Source organism: Heterodontus francisci, chromosome 19 (assembly GCF_036365525.1).
Source record: "Heterodontus francisci isolate sHetFra1 chromosome 19, sHetFra1.hap1, whole genome shotgun sequence".
In the NCBI taxonomy this organism is placed as follows: Eukaryota; Metazoa; Chordata; class Chondrichthyes; order Heterodontiformes; family Heterodontidae; genus Heterodontus; species Heterodontus francisci.
The window spans coordinates 74,109,688-74,129,851 of NC_090389.1; the positions used below are offsets into that span (position 1 = coordinate 74,109,688).

General features: G+C 42.5%; 1 protein-coding gene across 2 annotated transcripts in view; it reads left to right on the forward strand.

The window, feature by feature from the left end:
- plxnb1b (plexin b1b) overlaps positions 1-20,164 on the forward strand; it is a 244,992-nt gene that overhangs the window by 195,394 nt on the left and 29,434 nt on the right. For both annotated transcript variants that reach the window (XM_068051985.1, XM_068051986.1), the window contains 14 exons: positions 3,921-4,104; positions 5,176-5,418; positions 6,436-6,612; positions 6,782-6,930; positions 7,659-7,759; positions 7,934-8,151; positions 9,573-9,751; positions 11,529-11,595; positions 13,421-13,567; positions 14,206-14,362; positions 16,848-16,951; positions 17,709-17,793; positions 18,264-18,430; positions 18,673-18,833. In XM_068051985.1, the coding sequence (XP_067908086.1) occupies positions 3,921-4,104; positions 5,176-5,418; positions 6,436-6,612; positions 6,782-6,930; positions 7,659-7,759; positions 7,934-8,151; positions 9,573-9,751; positions 11,529-11,595; positions 13,421-13,567; positions 14,206-14,362; positions 16,848-16,951; positions 17,709-17,793; positions 18,264-18,430; positions 18,673-18,833 (2,139 nt within the window). The remainder of the gene's footprint in view (positions 1-3,920; positions 4,105-5,175; positions 5,419-6,435; positions 6,613-6,781; positions 6,931-7,658; positions 7,760-7,933; positions 8,152-9,572; positions 9,752-11,528; positions 11,596-13,420; positions 13,568-14,205; positions 14,363-16,847; positions 16,952-17,708; positions 17,794-18,263; positions 18,431-18,672; positions 18,834-20,164) is intronic.

The following is a 20,164-nucleotide window of genomic DNA, read 5'->3' on the forward strand; positions in this document are numbered from 1 at the left end:
GTGCGACTTTGGAATTCTCTGCCTCAGAAGGTGATGGAGACGGGGTCATTGAATATTTTTAAGGCGGAGATAGATAGATTCTTGTTAGGCAAGGGAATCCAGGGTTATCGGGGGTAGATAGGAGTGTGGAATTCAAAACACTTAACAGATCAGCCATGATCTTATTGAATGGCGGAGCAGGCTTGAGGGGCCTGCTTCTACTCCTAATTTGTATGTTCATATGTATATTCTACCCATTGTAAACTTGAGGCTATTCAAAACTCTGCTGCCCGTGTCCTTACTCGAATCAAGTCCCATTCACCCATTGCCCCTGTGCTCACTGACCGACAATGGCTCCTGCTTAAGCAATGCCTCGATTTCTTTTTTTTTCTCATCCTTGTTTTCAAATCCTTCTATCTCTCTAATCTTGTCCAGCCCCACAATGGATAGGGTAAAAAAACGAGGGGGGAGGTACTGAAAAGGCTGGCTATGCTTGGGGTAGATAAGTCACCTGGTGCAGATGGCTGGAATCCCAGGTTGCTAAAAGGTGGGAGTGGAGATAGTGGAAGGGCTTGCCATAATTTTCCAATCTTCCCTGGATACGGGGGAGGTGCCAGAGGATTGGAGAGTGGCAAATGTGACATCCTTATTCAAGAAAGGGTGTAAGGACAGTCGTAGCAATTACAAGCCACTTAGTTTAATGTCAGTGGTGGGTAAGGTTTTAGAAACAGTCAGGGAAAAAAATCAATAGTCAGTTGGAGAGGTTTGGGTTAATTGAGGATGGCCAGCACGGATTTGTAAAAGGGAGATCATGCTTGACTTATCTAATTGAATTTTTTGATGAAGTAACAGCGAAGGTTGATGAAGGGAATGCAGTGAATGTTGCTTATATCGATTGTAAGAAAGCGTTTGGTAAAATTTCGCATTAAATGCTGGTTAACAAAATTAAGGCTCATGGAATAGGAGGGTCAGTGTCCAATTGGATAAAAAAAATTGCTTAAGGGCAGAAAACAGCAAGTCATGATAAATGATTGCTTTTCAGACTGGAGGATGATAGACAGTGGGGTTCCCCAAGGGTCAGTGCTGGGACCACTGCTTTTTTTGGTGTATATATAAATGACTTGGATCTTGAGAGGACTGGAGAATAGCCAATGTTGTGCCTTTGTTTAAGAAGGGTGGCAAGGATAATCCAGGAAATTATAGGCAGGTGAGCCTTACGTCAGTGGTAGGGAAACTATTAGAGAGGGTTATTCAGGACAGGATATACTCCCATTTGGAAACAAACAAACTTATTAGCGAGAGACAGCATGGTTTTGTGAAGGGGAGGTCGTGTCTTACTAATTTGATTGAGTTTTTTGAGGAAGTGACAAAGATGATTGATGAAGGAAGGGCAGTGGATGTTATCTATATGGACTTTAGTAAAGCCTTTGACAAGGTCCCGCATGGCAGACTGGTACAAAAGGTGAAGTCACACGGGATCAGAGGTGAGCTGGCAAGATGGATACAGAACTGGCTCGGCCATAGAAGACAGAGGGTAACAGTGGATGGGTGTTTTTCTGAATGGAGGGATGTGACTAGTGGTGTTCCGCAGGGATCAGTGCTGGGACCTTTGCTGTTTGTAGTTTATATAAATGATTTGGAGGAAAATGTAGCTGGTCTGATTAGTAAGTTTGCGGACGACACAAAGGTTGGTGGAGTTGCGGATAGTGTTGAGGATTGTCAGAGGATACAGCAGGATATAGATCGGTTGGAGATTTGGGCAGAGAAATGGCAGATGGAGTTTAATCCGGACAAATGTGAGGTAATGCATTTTGGAAGGTCTAATGCAGGTGGGAGGTATACAGTAAATGGCAGAACCCTTAGGAGTATTGACAGGCAGAGAGATCTGGGCATACAGGTCCACAGGTCACTGAAAGTGGCAACGCAGGTGGATAAGGTAGTCAAGAAGGCATACGGCATGCTTGCCTTCATCGGTCGGGGCATAGAATATAAAAAGTGGCAAGTCATGTTGCAGCTGTACAGAACCTTAGTTAGCCCACACTTAGAATATTGCGTGCAATTCTGGTCGCCACACTACCAGAAGGACGTGGAGGCTTTGGAGAGGGTACAGAGGAGGTTTACCAGGATGTTGCCTGGTCTGGAGGGCATTAGCTATGAGGAGAGGTTGGAAAAACTCGGATTGTTTTCACTGGAACGACGGAGGTGGAGGGGCGACATGATAGAGGTTTACAAAGTTATGAGCGGCATGGACAGAGTGGATAGTCAGAAGCTTTTTCCCAGGGTGGAAGAGTCAGTTACTAGGGGACATAGGTTTAAGGTGCGAGGGGCAAAGTTTAGAGGGGATGTGCGAGGCAAGTTTTTTTTTACACAGAGGGTGGTGAGTGCCTGGAACTTGCTGCCAGGGGAGGTGGTGTAAGCAGATACGATAGCGACGTTTAAGAGACATCTTGACAAATACATGAATAGGAAGGGAATAGAGGGATATGGGCCCCGGAAGTGCAGAAGGTTTTAGTTTAGGCAGGCATCAAGATCGGCGCAGGCTTGGAGGGCCGAATGGCCTGTTCCTGTGCTGTACTGTTCTTTGTTCTTTGAAATTTAGAGTACAATTTCAAACTTTGCCAATGATACCAAACTTGGAGGTGTGGCAAACAGTGAGGATAATATGAACTGCCTGCAGCAGGACCTGGATAAGCTAGCAGAATGGGCAGACAGGTAGCAGATGGAATTTAATACAGAAGAGTGTGAGATGATGCATTTTGGCAGAAAGGATAGGATAGGCCATATGTACTTAATGGCACAGCTCTAAAGAGTGCAGAAGCAGAGGGACCTGGGGGTGCACATGCATCAATCCATGAAGGTGGCAGGACATATTGAGAGAGTGGTTAGTAAAGCATATGGGATCTTGGGCTTCATAAAAAGAGGCATTGAGTACAAAAGCAAGGAGGTTATGCTGAACCTTTTATAAAGCTCTGGTTCGGCCCCAACTGGAGTAGGGGAGATTTAATAAAAGTGTACAAGATTATGACTGGCATAGATAAGATAGACAGACAAGGAAAAACTGTTCCCATTAACGAATGGTACAAGGACTAGGGGACACAGATTGAAGGCTTTGGGCAAGAGATGCAGATGGAATGCGAGGAAGAACTTTTGTACATCGGGGTGGTAATGACCTGGAAGTCACTGCCCACAAGGGCGGTGGAAGCGGAGGCAATCAACGATTTCAAAAGGAAATTGCAAGGCCACTTGAAGGAAATAAACTTACAGGGATACGGGGATCGAGCAGGGGAGTGGGATTGACTGGATTTCTCTGTGGAGAACCAACATGGAGTCAATGGGCCGAATGACCTCCTTCTGTGCCATATATGACTCTAACCCTCCAAGATATCTGCACTCCTCTAATTCTGGCCTTTTGAACATCCCTAATTTTAATCAGTCCACCATTGGTGGCTGTGCCTTCAGTTAGCTCGACCCTCAGGTCTGGAATTCCCTCCCTAAACTTCTCCACTTGTCTTTCCTCCTTTTAATGCACGCTTTAAGACCTGCCTCCTTGATGAAGCTTTTGGCCATCTGCCCTAATAATGCCTTATGTGGCTCGGTGTTTTATAATGCTGCTGTGAAGTGCCTTGGTTTGTTTAATTATGTTAAAGGTGCTATATAAATACAAGTTGTTGTTGTAGTTATCACTAATTTCCATGGAGATGGGGGTTATCCACTCTGTTTTGGCCCATCAATGGGCTCTATCTGGGTGAAAGCTGAAGTGCACTCACTCACCTGCTTTCTTAAATCGGTTGTTACCCATGCAGGAATGAGGAATATACTGCAAGAATAATGAAGAAAAATAGCAAATCAGTAAACCAGGAAAAGAACACAAATTGATGGGAAAAACACTCGAGACTTTATATGTGACTAAGGCTGTCAACCCATTCTGTGATCTGTTTCAGTGGAGGGAGAGTGATCAGTGTATATGGGCAGAACTTAGATGCAGTGCAGACACCTCGGATGATGGTCCAGTTAATCCCAAAGGAACGATGGCGGCGATCGTTCTCCAAGCTACGAAGCCGGGCGAGGGAGAGGAAACGCAGAATGATAAAGGACAGCAGCTGCACTGAAAGGAGTCAGCACAAGGTGAGAGAATCTGGTTTCAGTGTCGTGTAAGATGGTGCAATGAAGGGCAAAGTTTACAACCAAAACGTTCAAGTCAACTGAGATTTCTGGATTAAGGCACACACACAACCTAGATTAAGGCAATCACTCAACAGGGAAAGCTGGATAAGTGCTCAGGTCAGGCACCAGAGACTGCCAGCTGACCAATACTCTCCTTTAGAACTACATTGCATACAGTTAGTCACAAAATGACTGTGTCCCTGGAGAAACAGCCCAATCTCTCACCAAACATGGAATTTTAGTTATAGGAGTGAGAGAGATAATAGGATGGAAACAAAAAAACACTGCTGCATAGATCAAAAAAGATCAAAACTAAGAAGGCATTGCTATTAAGTTTTCTTTAATGTGAGTTGTGGAACTTTTATACTCAAGTTGCACAACTGGATTTGTTGACTTTCTTTAAGTAATCATTGTGACTGGATCAGCCAGCTGCAACCTTTGATGCCACAGGTGAAGTTAAATCATTCAGACAGCCAGAAACTAAAGTAATTTTACTAGCTTATCTCCAGTTGTATTCAGTGGCAGGGGATCAAATGAAAAACGTAATTCTGGTACCATGTGATTTTACCTGGTGTCATTATCTAGTTTTGTCTGTCTGCTGTCTGTCTGATTCCTAATCAACACAAGAGCCGCAAGTTGATATTGTGAACAACGAGGCATCTGAATAGTGCATAACCCCCCCCCGTGATCATTTTGGCCAACTCAGGATTAAATTACTTTCACAAGATGAGGGAGGGCTAACATTGGCTGAATGAGCCATTACCTGTGTGATCTTACACTTATGATAAACCCTATTTTCTAAGTAGCTTGAATACTTGCTACTCCTCCTTGGGCCTCCCAGCTCCTCCCCATTGAGCTGTGTCTCTAATAACGCTCCTACGAAGCACTTTGGGATGTTTTACTGTGTTAAAGACACTACAATATATAAATGCAAGTTGTTATAATATTGAATACCTAGCTTACTGAGATACAGCTGCATTATCTCATTTGTTTTTCCTCCCCACTCTCCCACACCCACCCCTCTCTATTCAGTTCACTGAGTTCTGTCAGGTGAACTCCTCCTCCTTCATGACTTGTAAAACGCCATCGATCGAAGCCCCTGTCAGTGATTCTGTGGTCACTGTGTACTTCATCATGGACAACCTGTGCTTCGATTTCAATGAGATCAGTCCAACCAAGTTCACCTACAAGCCTGACCCTATCCTGAAACCACTGAATGCGGATGACCCTTCAAAGCCATACAGACACAAACCAGGAAGTGTCTTATCTGTTGAGGTATGCTGACTTTCTAAAGTGATTTTTTTTTAAATTTCAGTAATTGCATAATAGCAATTAAATTATCTTGGTCAAAGGCTAGGAATCCTGCAGCGAGTAACACACCTCCTGACTCCCTAAAGCCTGTCCACCAACTACAAGGCACAAATCAGGGGTGTGATGGGATACTCTCCACTTGTCTGGATGGGTGCAGCTCCATCAACACTCAAGAAGCTCAACACCATCCAGTACAAAACAGCACACTTGATTAGTACCCCATCCACTGTCATAAACATTCGCTTCCTTTACCACCAGAGCACATTGGCAGCAGTGTGCACCATCTACAACTCGCCAAGGCTCCTTCAGTTGTACCTTCCAAACCCATGATCTGTGCCACCTAGAAGGACAAGGGCAGCAGATGCAGGGAAACACCACCACCTGCAAGATTTCGCTCCCCCATGTCAAATGTCACACATCATCTTGATTTGGAACTGGGTCAAAATCCTGGAACTCCCTCCCTAATAGCACTGTGGGTGTACCTACACCACATGGACTGCAGCAGTTCAAGAAGGCGGCTTACTACCACCTTCCCAAGGGCAATTAGGGATGTTTGAGATAGTAAGCTTAAGATTCCTCCCCCACTCCACTCCATAGATGAAAGAGGCGTTGATACCCATGAGTTCCAATAACTTTCCTCCCTCAAATACCCCACTTGGATCTGAATGTATTCCCCTCCCACTGAGCTGTGATAGTGTTCCTGTCTCTGAAACTACCGCCCCACCCATAAGATCTGACAATATTTCCCTCTCGGAAGCAGCTGACCCCTCGGCAAGGTCAGACAACATTCCATACTCTGCATAATGCCTCTGGGCTTGGCACCCATCCCACAAATCTGACTGCCTTCCACTTCCAATACCCCACTATGGTCTAACTTTATTTCACACTTTATTCTCTACTATGAATGCAACATATTTCCTAATCTCTGGTTGCCTTTAAGATTCCGTCTGTGCTTAACCGACTTTTGACTTTTGTCTTCAGGGAGAAAACCTGGACCTCGCAATTACAAAGGAAGAGGTGGTTGCAATGGTGGGTGAGGGAATTTGTGTTGTGAGAACTCTGACTGGAAATCACCTGTACTGCGAACCACCCCTGGAGCAGCCGGCACCGCGAAGGAGGAGAAAGCGTGAAAGCATGGAGTCATTGCCAGAATTTATTGTACGCTACATGTTCCTCCCTCTTGTATATGCTGTAGATGACAGCTGATAGGAAATGTTATTGGGCATTCCTTAGACAAAATAAAAATTTGCAGTTAAGGTGTACATTACTGTAATTTTTTCCCTCTTTCTGTCTCGAGTTCCTTCATTCTCTTGTTCTTGTCTCCCAGGTGCAAATGGGAAAGCTGAATTTCAAGCTGGGGAAGATCCAATATGATGCAGAGAGTCAGTCTAATTTCCCACTAGAGGCCCAGATTGGACTTGGGGTGGGAGCATCCATCGTCGCACTAATTGTCCTAATCATCGTCCTTATCTACAGGTAGGGAATGGTTAACAATGTCCTCACTGAGGCTGAGGGGTTCAACGAAATTATTCAAACCTCCCAATCAACCTCCTATCTAGTAGAAATATTAATGATGATTCAAGAGCAGCAAATGATGACCTAATTTCATGGATAAAGCTATTAGATGCTACTGTTACTAGTTGTCTCTTTCTCTGGCGCATAAGGGCTCAATATGAAATAAGTTAGGAAATTGCTGGGAATTCATTAATTTCTCTTCCACAAGCCATTCGTTATTAACCAATGTTCTACAAGAGTCGAGAGCCAGTGAAAGATATCCCAACTGACCGTTGGAGTAACATGCAAGTTGACAGCTCCAACTGTGGTGCCTGCATTCTCACTGCCAGGCACCAGGTTTACCTTTGTAGTACCTTCCTCCTACCCCTCTTATGGAATTTTTGCTGTGAGAGACTGTTTCAATTAGAGGTGAGTCGTTTATATCAAAATGTGACAGGTCTGGAATCCATCCTCCCTATAGTGTTACCATTACATGTCTGGATGCTTCAGATGTACTTTTTAGATATGGCAGCCTCAAGCGTGCTTCCCTCTCATGTCTATGTACTTGGTCTCCTCCTCTGCCAGCTCGTCACTTTCAAAGTCAGAAATGTTAGCCTCATAAAGACAGTGGATCTGATCCATAACTTTGTTGAAAATCCACAAATCCATCCTTTCCTATGAACGATCTGATCTTGTTATCTCCCTGACAGGCGGAAAAGTAAACAGGCCCTGAGAGACTACAAGAAAGTACAGATCCAATTGGAAAATCTGGAGACCAGTGTCCGTGATCGATGCAAGAAGGAGTTCACAGGTAGTGTGTGTTATCCTAAGCGCATGGAGATTAAATAACTTCAGCATGTTAGTACTGCATTTTATTTGGCATTTAACAAATTTTACTTATTTCCGTGAACGCCTCTTCAATCTGTTTTCGAGTTACTAATAAAGTTATGTTCTTTTCTGGAAATTTGTAATAAACTTTTAAAAGATCTTATGACTGAAATGATGGACCTGTCCAGTGATCTGGTTGGAACTGGAATTCCTTTCCTGGATTACAAGACCTATGCCGAGCGAATCTTTTTCCCAGGACACAGGGAGTCACCTCTGCAGCGGGATCTGGATGTCCCTGAATCTCGGCGCCAGACAGTGGAACAGGGGCTTGTCCAGCTTTCTAATTTATTGAATAGCAAGCTTTTCCTCACCAAGGTAAGTAAAATAACTTTGGCTCAGAATCTGTGTGTTTGTTATAATAGTATCCACATATTGTGTCTATGTGCATTTAACAGGGAGGCAACAAAACAGTCGTCTCAATAGGCAAAACCAGTTGTAAATTATTCTGTTAGTCACAAAAAAAATGATCTATGACCTAGAGAAGGCAATGAGGGGCATTCCTATCAAATTTGAATGTGAATTTGCCACTTTTAATGGCATCTTGTACATAAAGGTGGGAAAAGGGAGCTTATTGTTCTTGCCATGTTCAGGGATTTTTTTTTTTGACCAGTTTTCCAGAAAGGATTTGGGAAGCTGAGGAAACGCGGCTCACCCGTTGAATTGGAAAGTTTTTGTTTCCTTTTCTAGTTGTGAATACGAAGAGATAAAAAGACACAAATGGGCCGAGAGAGTTTTATTGAAATAGATTGCTGTGCAAGCATTCGCATTTTTTTTTAAAAAGAGAAAGCATCAAAGGATTTCACCTGGACTAAGTGGTCAGAAATGCTACAGGAACAATTAGATGTGGAGAAGCATGGCGTATCCTTTATTTTTTTGTCATTCCGAAGATCAGTTGTATTTGAATTAAGTGAAGTCCAATTATAACTACAGTTCTGCATGCTCATCTTGCTGTTAAATAGAGTAGTTCATTAGTTTATACTGGGCTGTGTCTCGTCAAGTCTTTGCCATTCAGAAAGATTGAAGCGAATTCTTGTGAAGGATGGGAATATTTAGTTCAGATCATAAAGTAACTGCTGCTGTTACATCCCTGGGTTATGCTATTGTGTAAGTAGATATAGAGCAGTGTGAGTCAACTGCCATTATAGTAACAAAAACAAGAAATGCTGGATTCACTCAGCAGGTCTGGCAGCATCTGTGGAAAGAGAAGCAGAGTTAACGTTTCGGGTCAGTGACCCTTCTTCGGAACTCAATTATAGTAAGATGCTCTGACTGCTTATGGGAGAGCTAACGCTACTCCGCCCAAGAGCATATGTGCAGCAGACCCAAATTTGTGATACCCACCCTTTAACTAGAATGAGCATCTTTTGCCCACTTCAGAACTGGACTGGGTTGGTTGTGTGGGTGGTTGGGAATGCATTTTTTTAAAAAAACCTGCTTGTGTGATAAGACCTTTATTACAGCTACACACAGCCTTTTTGAAGCATTCATTAACAATTTTCATTTTCCAAAATTAGTGGGTGGAGCGGTAATCGTCATATCTTTGGCATACACCAGATGCACCTCCATCCATTTGTTTATATCTAGTCCTGGTGACTGAGCTGGGCTGAGCTGCTTTTCCAGTTGAAAGAGAACTCTGGAGGCATATGGAACGTGACTAATCATTGGGGAAGACTAGATGGATAGTAAAAAAATTTTTTCATAACTTGTTTTGAGGATCTATCATGTCTCTCTATTAGTTCATTCACACGCTGGAGAGTCAGCGGACATTTTCACCACGAGATCGTGCTTACGTGGCATCACTATTGACGGTCTCATTGCATGGGAAACTAGAGTATTATACGGATATCTTGAAAACGCTGCTGAATGATCTTGTGGAGCAGAACGTTGCCAAGAACCCTAAACTCATGTTGCGCAGGTAAGGGACAATTGAGCCTAGGCTTGAATGTCTGACCAGGCATTCTGTAAAGGGTTAAATGCTAGTATTGTTTCTCCAGTGGCTTACTTGTAAGTGCCATATCCAGTTTGGCACTGAGCATACCAACCTGGAAAGTTCCAAATTTGTCCCGAGTCTGTGCTGATTTCAGTTTGGGTAATAGGATGGCGGTCCATTGCCCTTATGAGGAGAACATTTCTGACTTTGTGAGTTACAAACTAGCAAAGGGGTGGAGAGACCACGGGTCTGAAATTCTGTCTTTTTGCCCAAGCAAACATTCTGTCCTTGATGCCCCTAATGGCCCTCAGCAGAGGATTGGTGTGAGTCCCTCTGAAGCTTTGGAAAGGCTCCAGAACGTACAAGCATTGCCATCTGTGTCAAATGTGCTACTGACCCCCCCTCCTGCATTTTGGGATTGGGTCAGTGTCCTTCAATTTGGGCAGCTGTCAGTTCAACTCTGCCTCAATTAGACAGGTGCAGTGGGCCCACTGGCAATTCACATGAGGAAAATGTTGTTATTGGTTTGAGCAACTCTGGTTAAGAGGGGTGAAAAACTAGCCTGACTTCCAGGAAGTGCATGTGTGTGAAGAGAGAATTGGGAACAGCTGTAATAGTTCTTGCAGTTGAGTAATCTTATAAAGTTGAAAAAGGAAGTGTCGCAGCTTTAGGGAGAAGAGGAGTGAAGATAGTGGATGAAAAAAAAATTGGAGTAAATCCTTCAGTTAGGATTAGCAGGGTTAACATAGTCCTCTGTTGTGCAGAGCATTCTATAACATGTAAATAGTGTAATCAATCGAATAAATAGAAAATTGATGGATGTGGGATTGTGAAAAATACTTAATAATTGACACGATTTTCCAATGTGCAGGGGAAAGGTTAGATTATGTGTAGAATATTTTTAGTGTTCCATGCATCTCCAGGATATATGCTGGTGTCAGTGGTCATTCAGGTGCTGACGAGCTTGGAGTTCAATGGTTGCAAAATAAGCTGAGGCATGAATGGAAGCAGGTGATGTTGCAGAGGCAGAAGTAAGTGGTCTTGGTAATGGAGCGAATATGGGGTCAGAAGCTCAGCTCTGTTAAATAGGGTGCAAAGCTTGCTTACAGTCTGATTCAGCCTCAGGTAGAGACCAGGAAGACGGATGGAGTCAGTGGCTAGAGAAGCGGAGTTTGTGGCACGGGCAAAAAACAATGACTTCTGTTGTCCTAATATTTAGTTCGAAAAAATTGCTGCTCATCCAATACTGGATGTCAGACAAGCATTGCGACTTATCAGAGACAGTGGAGGGGTCAAGAGAGATGGTCGTGAGGTAGAGCTGGGTGGTGTCAGTATACATACAAATATATTAATGGTATAAATTATGACTCATTAACACACAATAAGTATGAGCTCATTGATCTTTGTAAAGTCTCAATATAATTTTTCTATTTGAATTTATTACTGCTGTACATTTTAATATTCCTCACACTAGCCCATGGCAGAGAGAGTAGGCAGGTAAACTGCTTTGAAGAGTTGTACAGAATGAGCAGCTCTCTGATTTTTCTCTCTCTTGTGAAGTGTGTGGATTCCATCTAACTAGATATGAAATCATGGGTACCAAATCAGGTGCCATCTTACTGGGCCTATACCATGTGCATATTTTCAAATTGCTTTCTAAGAGTCATCCTCTCCAGTATTCACTAAAAAACATGAAATATGTATTTTGATTTTTTTTTTAAAGTATTGTAACAAAACCTGAAGTTATTTTCCTGTGTTTCAGAACAGAAACGGTAGTGGAGAAGCTGCTGACTAATTGGATGTCAATCTGTCTGTACACATTCCTGAGGGTAGGTATTCAGTTAGGAGGGTAATCCATACGTCTGAGTTAATATGCAGCATGCCATTTATTCAGCATGACCAATTTCCTATATCAGAATGCTAAGTGGATGCCCTCTTGTTTCTTTTTCTCCCAATAATGCTACCATGCAATAGACTTGGAATGAAATCTACTGAAAGATATGTTCCAATAAACTGCAGCCATGACATTTATTTTGGCTCTTTGAGTGAAGAACTGTGCATACAAACCTATGCCTTACTTTTCGATGGTATCATCTTGGCTGTCTGTACTGCACAAGTTCCAATAGATTAGTTGAAGTTCCAAACAGATGAAGTTTTAGTCTTGTAATGTTAAAACTGCCAATAAGCCAACACTCAAATAAAAATTCCTCAGTGGTGAGATGGTGTTCAGGATGCAAGATTCTAGACTATTGCCTCAAGCACTTGAAAGGGTTGCCAAATAGAAATGGGAGCTGTGGAAGAGCAGGAATAACCTGCCAAAATACTATAGTGAGTGACCTTCCTGAAGTTGATGTTATCTGGGAAACTGTCGGCCAAATATAAGGTGGAAAGGAAGAGTCTGGCCAATGCGACTAGGCACCAGAGGACCCACAGACAAATCACCAATAACCATTGTCTGAGAAATAGAATGAGACTTAAAGCCTGGGAACTTGCAGTGGGTCCTGCATTTGTATCGAAAGTAGTAGTGAGAGTGTTAAGAGTATCTTGACTTTGTGTGCTTTGTGGTACGGGTAACTATAATGGTAGTATGAGAGTTGAACCTCCTTGATTATTGTTGTGTGCCCACGATCTTGGTGGTTGGTCCAGTTCCAAATCTGTTGTTATTTACTTGACTCACTCTTGCCTCTGAATCAGAAGGTTGTGGATTCAACCCCCACTCCAGGACTTGAGCATATTCAGTGCTGTACTGAGGGAATGCTACATAGTTCACAGAATCACAGAATTGTTACAGCACGGAAAGAGGCCATTCAGCTCATCGTTTCTGCACCGGCTCTCCAAATGAACAATTCACCTAATGCCATTCCCCCACCTTTACCCCATAACCCTGCACATTCTTCCTTTTCAGATAACTATCTAATTCCCTTTTGAATGCCTCGACTAAACCTACCGCCACCACACTCTGTGGAGGGTCATATTTTGGATGAGATTTTAAATTGAGTCTCTGCTTGTTGGTTCAAGTGGCGATAAAAGATCTCATTGCACTATTTTGAAGAGCAGGATTTCCTGGCCAACATTCAATTGTTTGAGGGACCCTGCTGTAAACCTACACAACAGCAATGACTAATAACTTATTGGTTGTGAAGCACTTTGGGGCTTTTTGAGGATGTGCGCAGTGCTATACAAGTTTGTTTATTCTTACCTGCTTGTGTTAACAATTCAAGGTTTGATGCTGATTAAGTTAACATTCTAAAGACGGCACTGTAATATCTCTGCATCTTTGATATTGGTCATGTTTTCCAGTTATGTCTTGATTTTGTGAAAGGTTTGTTTAGAACTAGCTGTTTAATTTCCCAACTCAAAATTCAAGCAAAGATTTGCACGGTCTCCTAGGCGTAGGAGCTCTGGTCATTGTCTTAAAAAATGTATTGAGGATTCTTGGAGGTCCAATCAGTTAGAGCAGTGCCAGCAGAAATGACTTTCGTCCTGGGATGAAAATGCATATGTTGTCCTAATTGTTTCCTAAGAATAGTCAATAATAGCCCTAGGGCACTTATTATTTTAATTGCCATGGCCCATGACATTATCCAAAGTTAAAGTAAATTATCTTGGATGTAAATACCTTATCTGCGTAATTGTTAATCCACATGTCCCTAGGATTCAGCAGGAGAATCGCTCTACATGCTGTTCCGAGCTATCAAACACCAAGTGGATAAAGGACCTGTTGATGCTGTGTCAGGAAAGGCCAAGTATACGCTTAATGACAACAGACTGCTCCGAGAGGACGTGGAGTATCGCACACTGGTAAATCTCTCAAAGCGCAAAAATGTTAGCTTAAAGTAAAATGGAACCTTTGGGTGTTCCAGTCACAGCCCTGCCTTTGACTCCCCAGAGAGATGCTAGAGTTTGATCATAACTTTGACATTTGAATTCTGGCATTTCTCAGCCACTGCTGGGAAGGAAAAAAATTATTGGCAGGAACTTATGTCCCAAGCGCGCCCTCTAGTGGATAGGCAGCACTGATAGTGCCCACAAAAATGCTGAACTGGGCTGCTTCATTCGCCCCCTTTTCAGACGTTTGGTGTAAATGCAGCACTGACGGTGGGTATTCAAGACTCGGGATCTATTGAGTATGTAAAGTTTAGTAATTTCATTCTTTTTTCACTTGAAGCAGCGCCTTACTTATGTGCAGTGCATGAAGGAGATTCAAACTAGACCTTTAATTAAGCCACCTTCATTGAAATTTCACAGAATGACCCAATGTTGTTGATCCTTGCATTTTGCTAGGTTTGACCACTTAAAGTGGCATTAGATAAGGTTGTAAACAAAATGCGGAAGGATATTTGAAAATTTCTAAGAAGTATTTGAATTTGGAATGTAACATCCCGTTTTCTTGTTGCTCGCTAAATTATTTTTTGTGATTTCCTCCATCCTCTGCACAGACACTTAATGTCCTGGTGCAAGGAGGAGATTTGCAGCCTTCACCTGTAAAAGTGTTGGACTGTGACACTATCACCCAAGTGAAAGAAAAAATCATTGACCAGATCTACAAAGGAGTGACCTCTTCACTTCGACCACACGTGGAAACACTTGACCTGGGTAAGAAACGAGGAGTCGTATATTTCCTACAACGGTCCACTCTTTCACATGGCTTAAAAAATCGATAGAAGACAAAGAGGTCCATTGAGGATAATGTGCCATCTGAAAAAAAATGCCCACCACAATTGTCATGAGGACTGGAAGGCCCCTCTGCAAGGGAGCAATAAAGAATGCATGGTCTGAGAGAACACAATAAGTAGGTTTCCTCAAAATGCCAATCTAAGTGAAAAGAATTCATCTGTTTTATATTCATAATAACCTCTATGCTTATATTAGTAACTGGAAAATATAAACCTGTGTGTGTGTGTCAGAATTGAGCATTGAGAGCTTGTGGTGTGTTGGAGACCGCTGTATTTGAAGATGAGTGTTTCTAATGAGAGTTTCTTGAGGTTGTAGTGAGGGCTGTTACGACCAAGGCGGGAGTAATGCACTGTTAATTCAGTCTCACTACTCTACAGGTCATAGCATATCAAATAAAGTTTCCCACCTACCAAAGACTAACGAAATTAAACACTGTATTTTCCCCCCCAGAATAAAACACACCAACCAGGTTTATTTAAACAATAACGACATTAACTATTTATTAGAAAAGAAATAATAGGTCTCAACAACTAACGAGCTAAATCTATATATATGAGAAGACTCCTTAATCCCTTGACCCTCATGCACACATACATATATTCAAAAAGAAACAGTTAACCGGTTTCAAAAGGGCGTTTTGCATTACAACTGTTTCTTAGGAATAGAAGGAGTAATAAAAAAAAAAATTGAGTTTCACGTTCTGGTAGAATGTTTCCGGTATGGTGAGGTGTCCCAGAGTCGAATAGTTGGATGCCATTCGAAGTCTCTCCAGGTGAGGTTGATGATCAGTCCGTGATGGGTAGGTGTTCACGGCAATTTAACTGCATCAGGCATCACATGTGTCTTCCATCTGAGGTGTAGCAACAGATCTGCTTAGGTTTTGAAGCAGTGGTCTAGCAGTAGAAAAATTCTTCAGATTTCAAGATTTCTTAGAACACAGGAAGCAGCAGAAATCTCACAGGATGCAGAAATTCTTCAGAGACTGGAGGCAATAGGAATCTGCCACCTTTCAAATGCAGGATTCCTTTTCAAGAGATGCACGTCTCCTTTACAGGGCGAGGTAACACTTTTCTGGGTCTTTTCTCTCTCACTCCAGGCAGGTCAAGCAAAGATTTCAAATGGCTGCCCTTTGTCCAATTCATAGGCTTTTTAAAGGGTCCAAAGTGAAAAAAGAACCTTCCGGAACATGGTCACATGTCCAGACACACTGTCTCCCCCGGTTCAAAAGCTGCTCTGAAGAAAGGTGTGATTTCCTTGAAACTGCTGACCTTCCTGTCCTTTTACAAGTTTAGCTTCCTTTCAAAACACCCATAACGTTTAACTCTGTTCTGAACTTCCTTTCAAAACATTGTAGGAATTCCAATTATTTTTGCAGGTGTCTTTCACTGAGCAAAATCCTTTTTTCAGTTTTTCTTTTGAAACACTTAGAAGTCCAAGATTTTAGTACAAAAATAAAACCTTTTGTGAGAGGGCAATGTATGTCAGAGATAAGGTTGTAATGAGGAGCATAGAAAGTGCCATATATATAGATAGATAGATAGATGCCGGGATTTTAGTGAAAGAGCTAAGGGTGGATCTTTTACAGAGTTTTTTTTCTGAAGCTGGAGAGAGCGACTATCTCAGTTTTGTCTGCTCTAATGGAAAGATGCTTTGCTTCCTTGATGAACAGATACTATATGCTGGTTCGAGACTGCCTAAACTTCCATGACATCTGCAGCTTTCATATTCATATATTTGGCAGCCTTGGGATTCAGTTCAGAGCCCATAAATACGAGAAAAAGTGGTTACTCTGGATTTGAGACCAAACGTTAATTTGTCTCTTGTTAATATTATATTTGCAAATAGGAAAATGGCAAGGTACGACTCTCTCCAGTTGAAGTGGAGTAGAGGCTTAGATGGAGCTCTTGTAGTTGGCCATCCAAATGGAAGAATCATTTCTTACAGTTTCTTAATTAGGTTTAAGGTTGAGAAAGTGCCACTCTTTCAATGATCAGGGATCAAGATTAGTAACAAGATTGGAGTTGAGTTCGTGAAGGTGCTACTCTTTTTGCATTGGGTTAGAATCCGGATTGATGCCATATTCTCGAATTGGGTGGAGAAGATGTCTGCTGGCAATTGGAAATTGGAAGCCACAGCTAATTTGGAGATTGGGGAGGACGCATGTTTTTCTAATTGGGATAGAGTTTGATGTAACTCTTTTGAGATGGGAGTAAGCATGCCTATGTACGATTGTAATTCAGATTGAAAATATGCAGCTCTTTCTGCTTATGTTTGGAATTCATAAAGTGATGTTTCCAAAGCAGAAAACAAACGTTACTGCTGAGGTGTCTGGGAATGCTGAAGTCGTGCTTGTTTGTCTGATGAAGCTTTCCATATTTTTATTCACTATGTTGCATTAAATTAGAATGGAGATCAGGATTGGCTGGACATCTCATCCTTTCGGACGAAGACTTGACCTCAGTTCTCCAGGGAAACTGGAAACGTCTCAACACCTTGCAGCATTATAAGGTAGGCTTTGAGTTTCTTTGTAAAATTATTGAATTGGTTTGCTCCTCTTTAAACATGCTAGTTGATCTCCTATGGCATTGGTCATGGGAATTGAGACCAAGTACAATATTCAGGTTGAGCAGATTTGGAAGGCTTGAGAATAATTGGAACAAAAGCAAAATACTGCGGATGCTGGAAATCAGAAACAAAAATGAGAAATTGCTAGAAATACACAGCAGGTCAGGCAGCATCTGTGGAGAGAGAAGCAGAGTGAACTTTTCGGGTCGATGATCTTTCATCTTTGTTTGGAGAATAATTGGACCTAGGAATCAGGTGAGAGGAGAGGGGAAGGCAGAGTAAAGGGTTTGGGGATGGAAGGAACAGGCGACTTGCTGGCTTACTGTTCCTCCCATGTGGCAGGCCATCCAAAGCCCTTGCTGGCATGACCACCCAGGGAGCCTGCCTTTACATACAACTAAATAGAAATGCAGCCAAGTAAGGGTGGTATCACAGGGCAAGTGAAGGTCCTCCCCTGCTGATGATTTGCCCCAATCGAGGTTGATTATAGGGTGTAGAAATGCCTGGACCTCTAAGTTATGCAACCCATCTAGCATACTCCTTTATTATCCAGGTATCTGGATCTATTGTAGTACCTAATCATTTCTGCTGTGTCCTTCAGGTTACCATTTCATCCAGCTGCGGATTTGTGAGTTTGAAGTTGTGCCTATACAAGTGTTAATCTTAATTGTTTTGTTGTCATGTTTTAAAATTCCTTTAGGTTACTGATGGGGCTACAGTTGCTCTTGTCCCACGCCTCAGCAAACACATTCACCATGAAAACCATGATTATACCGCAGGAGAGAGTGAGTGAAATGCTGCATCTTCGCCATCTCTTAATATCGTGCCGCTAAATATAAGTGTTTTGATCTGGGGAGGAGCAAAAAATTTGAAGCTAAGTAATGCATTGCCTTTAGAAACCAACAGTTCCAATCCCAATATTTTTGACAAGAATTGTCGAACAAAATTCGAATTTAAGAACCCTTCGCAACCCACGAGTCTTGTATCAATATCATTAGCATAGTGACACATTCATATTGCAGTGTGACCTAATCCTGATTAATAAATAGGAAAGTAGTCTGGTAGACACTGCAGATGGCAAAGATTTAAATAATTCTGCTTAAATATGTGCAAGTTCCACATTCAACAAAAACTTGCCAGTTTACCTTGAACTCTTGAAAGTATCTTGTCTGAAATATATTTAATCTTGTGTTTTTTTTTCTATTTTGCACATGTATATGCTTCTCCTCCTTTTCCTCCACTCTCTCCATTTCAGAGACACCAATGTTGGAAGATGCAGATGAAGGAGGGATCAAAGTCTGGCACCTGGTGAAAGCCAACGAAGAACCTGAACTCCCCAAACACAGAAGGGGCAGCCTGCGGGAGCGGGAGCGAGCCAAGGCCATCCCTGAGATCTACCTAACGCGACTCCTTTCCATGAAGGTAGGAACCAGAATTTAAAAAAAAAAGACAGGAAAAAGATTTAAAACCATGTTGCCATGTCACGACCATGTTTCTGATTGAAGCAGCAGAACATGGCTGGAATATCTCTGCTGTTTTAGTCTCCCTGCTACCCAGTGCTGCCATTTTTCATTTGTAAAGGCAATTCTAGGCAACTGTGATTGATGCAGTTTATTATTGTAACAGAGTCCACTTTGACCCTTGTATCTTGCTATACCTTTCAGGGCACTCTGCAGAAGTTTGTCGATGACCTCTTTCAGGTGATTCTCAGCACTAGTCGGCCTGTTCCTCTTGCTGTCAAATACTTCTTTGATCTCCTGGATGAGCAGGCAGTGCACCATGGGATTACTGACACAGAAACGATTCACATCTGGAAAACAAACAGGTAATTGACAGCAATTCAGACAGTGTAATAACCTGCTGTATGTGTTTGTGTACGTCTGTATGCTTTGTGTCTGTCCTGACTTGCATTTATATAATGTCTTTGAAGCACATAAAACATCCCAAGGCATTTCACAGGCACATAATCAGAAAAAAATTGACACTGAGCCAAATGCTCAAAGGGGTAGGTTTTAAGCAGCATCTTAAAGGACAAGAGGGAAAGAGGTTTGGAGAGGGAATTCCAGAGCTCAGTGCTGAGTCAACTAAAGGCACAGCTACCAATGGTTGGGTGATGGAAATCAGGGATGCGCAGTAGACCAGCATTGGAGAAGCACAGAGCAGTTGGAGGGTTGTATGGCTGTAGGAGAATACAGAAATAGAGAGGGGTAAGGCCAATGTTCTCTAAGCCGCATGGCGGCATAGAAAACTGTAAGTTGGTCCTTTTAAGTTACTACGCGTGTGCAACTCCGCAAAAAAATTTAATAGGGTCGGGCACTTAAGCAAATTGCCCGTGCCCTCCCCCCAAAAAAATAGTTATTTATTCATTTTGTGGGATGTGGGCGTCGCTGACAAGGCCAGCATTTATTGCCCATCCCTAATTGTCCTTGAGAAGGTGGTGGTGAGCTGCCTTCCTGAACCCTTGCAGTCCATCTGGTGTGGGTACACCCACAGTGCTGTTAGGAAGGGAGTTCCAGGATTTTAACCCAATGACAGTGAAGGAATGGCGGTATAGTTCCTAGTCAGGATGGTGTGTGGCTTGAAGTGAGACTTGCAGATGGTGGTGCTCCCACACATCATCTGCCCTTGGCCTTCTAGGTGGAAGAGGTCGTGGGTTTGGAAGGTGCTGTCGAAGGAGGCGTGGTGCGTTGCTGCAGTGCATCTTGTATATGGTGCACACGTGGGCAAACATTTTAGTCGAGGCCATGGAGAGATTTAAAAACAAGGATGAGAATTTTAAGATCAAGGTGTTGGTGGATTGGGAGCCAATGTAGGTCAGGAAGGTGGGTGAATGCGACTTGGTGGGAGTTAGGATATGACCAATAGAATTTTGGTTGAGCTTAAGTTTATGGAGAGTGGAAGATGTCGAACCCTCTAGTAATGGTACTTAAGCCTGAGACTTAACTTGCTTCACAGACTTTATTCAACCATTTTCACTCTCCAGATACAGTCCTTCAACGTGTGCTATCTGACCTTTTACCCCTGGGTCAGATGTCCTCCTAACAAGTACGGAATGTATCTTATAGTATGAGTACCGTATTGTATCTAATCTGCAAGTCCACATAACATAGTTATCATCATGACATCCCTCCCTTATCAGACTGAAAACATGTCCGT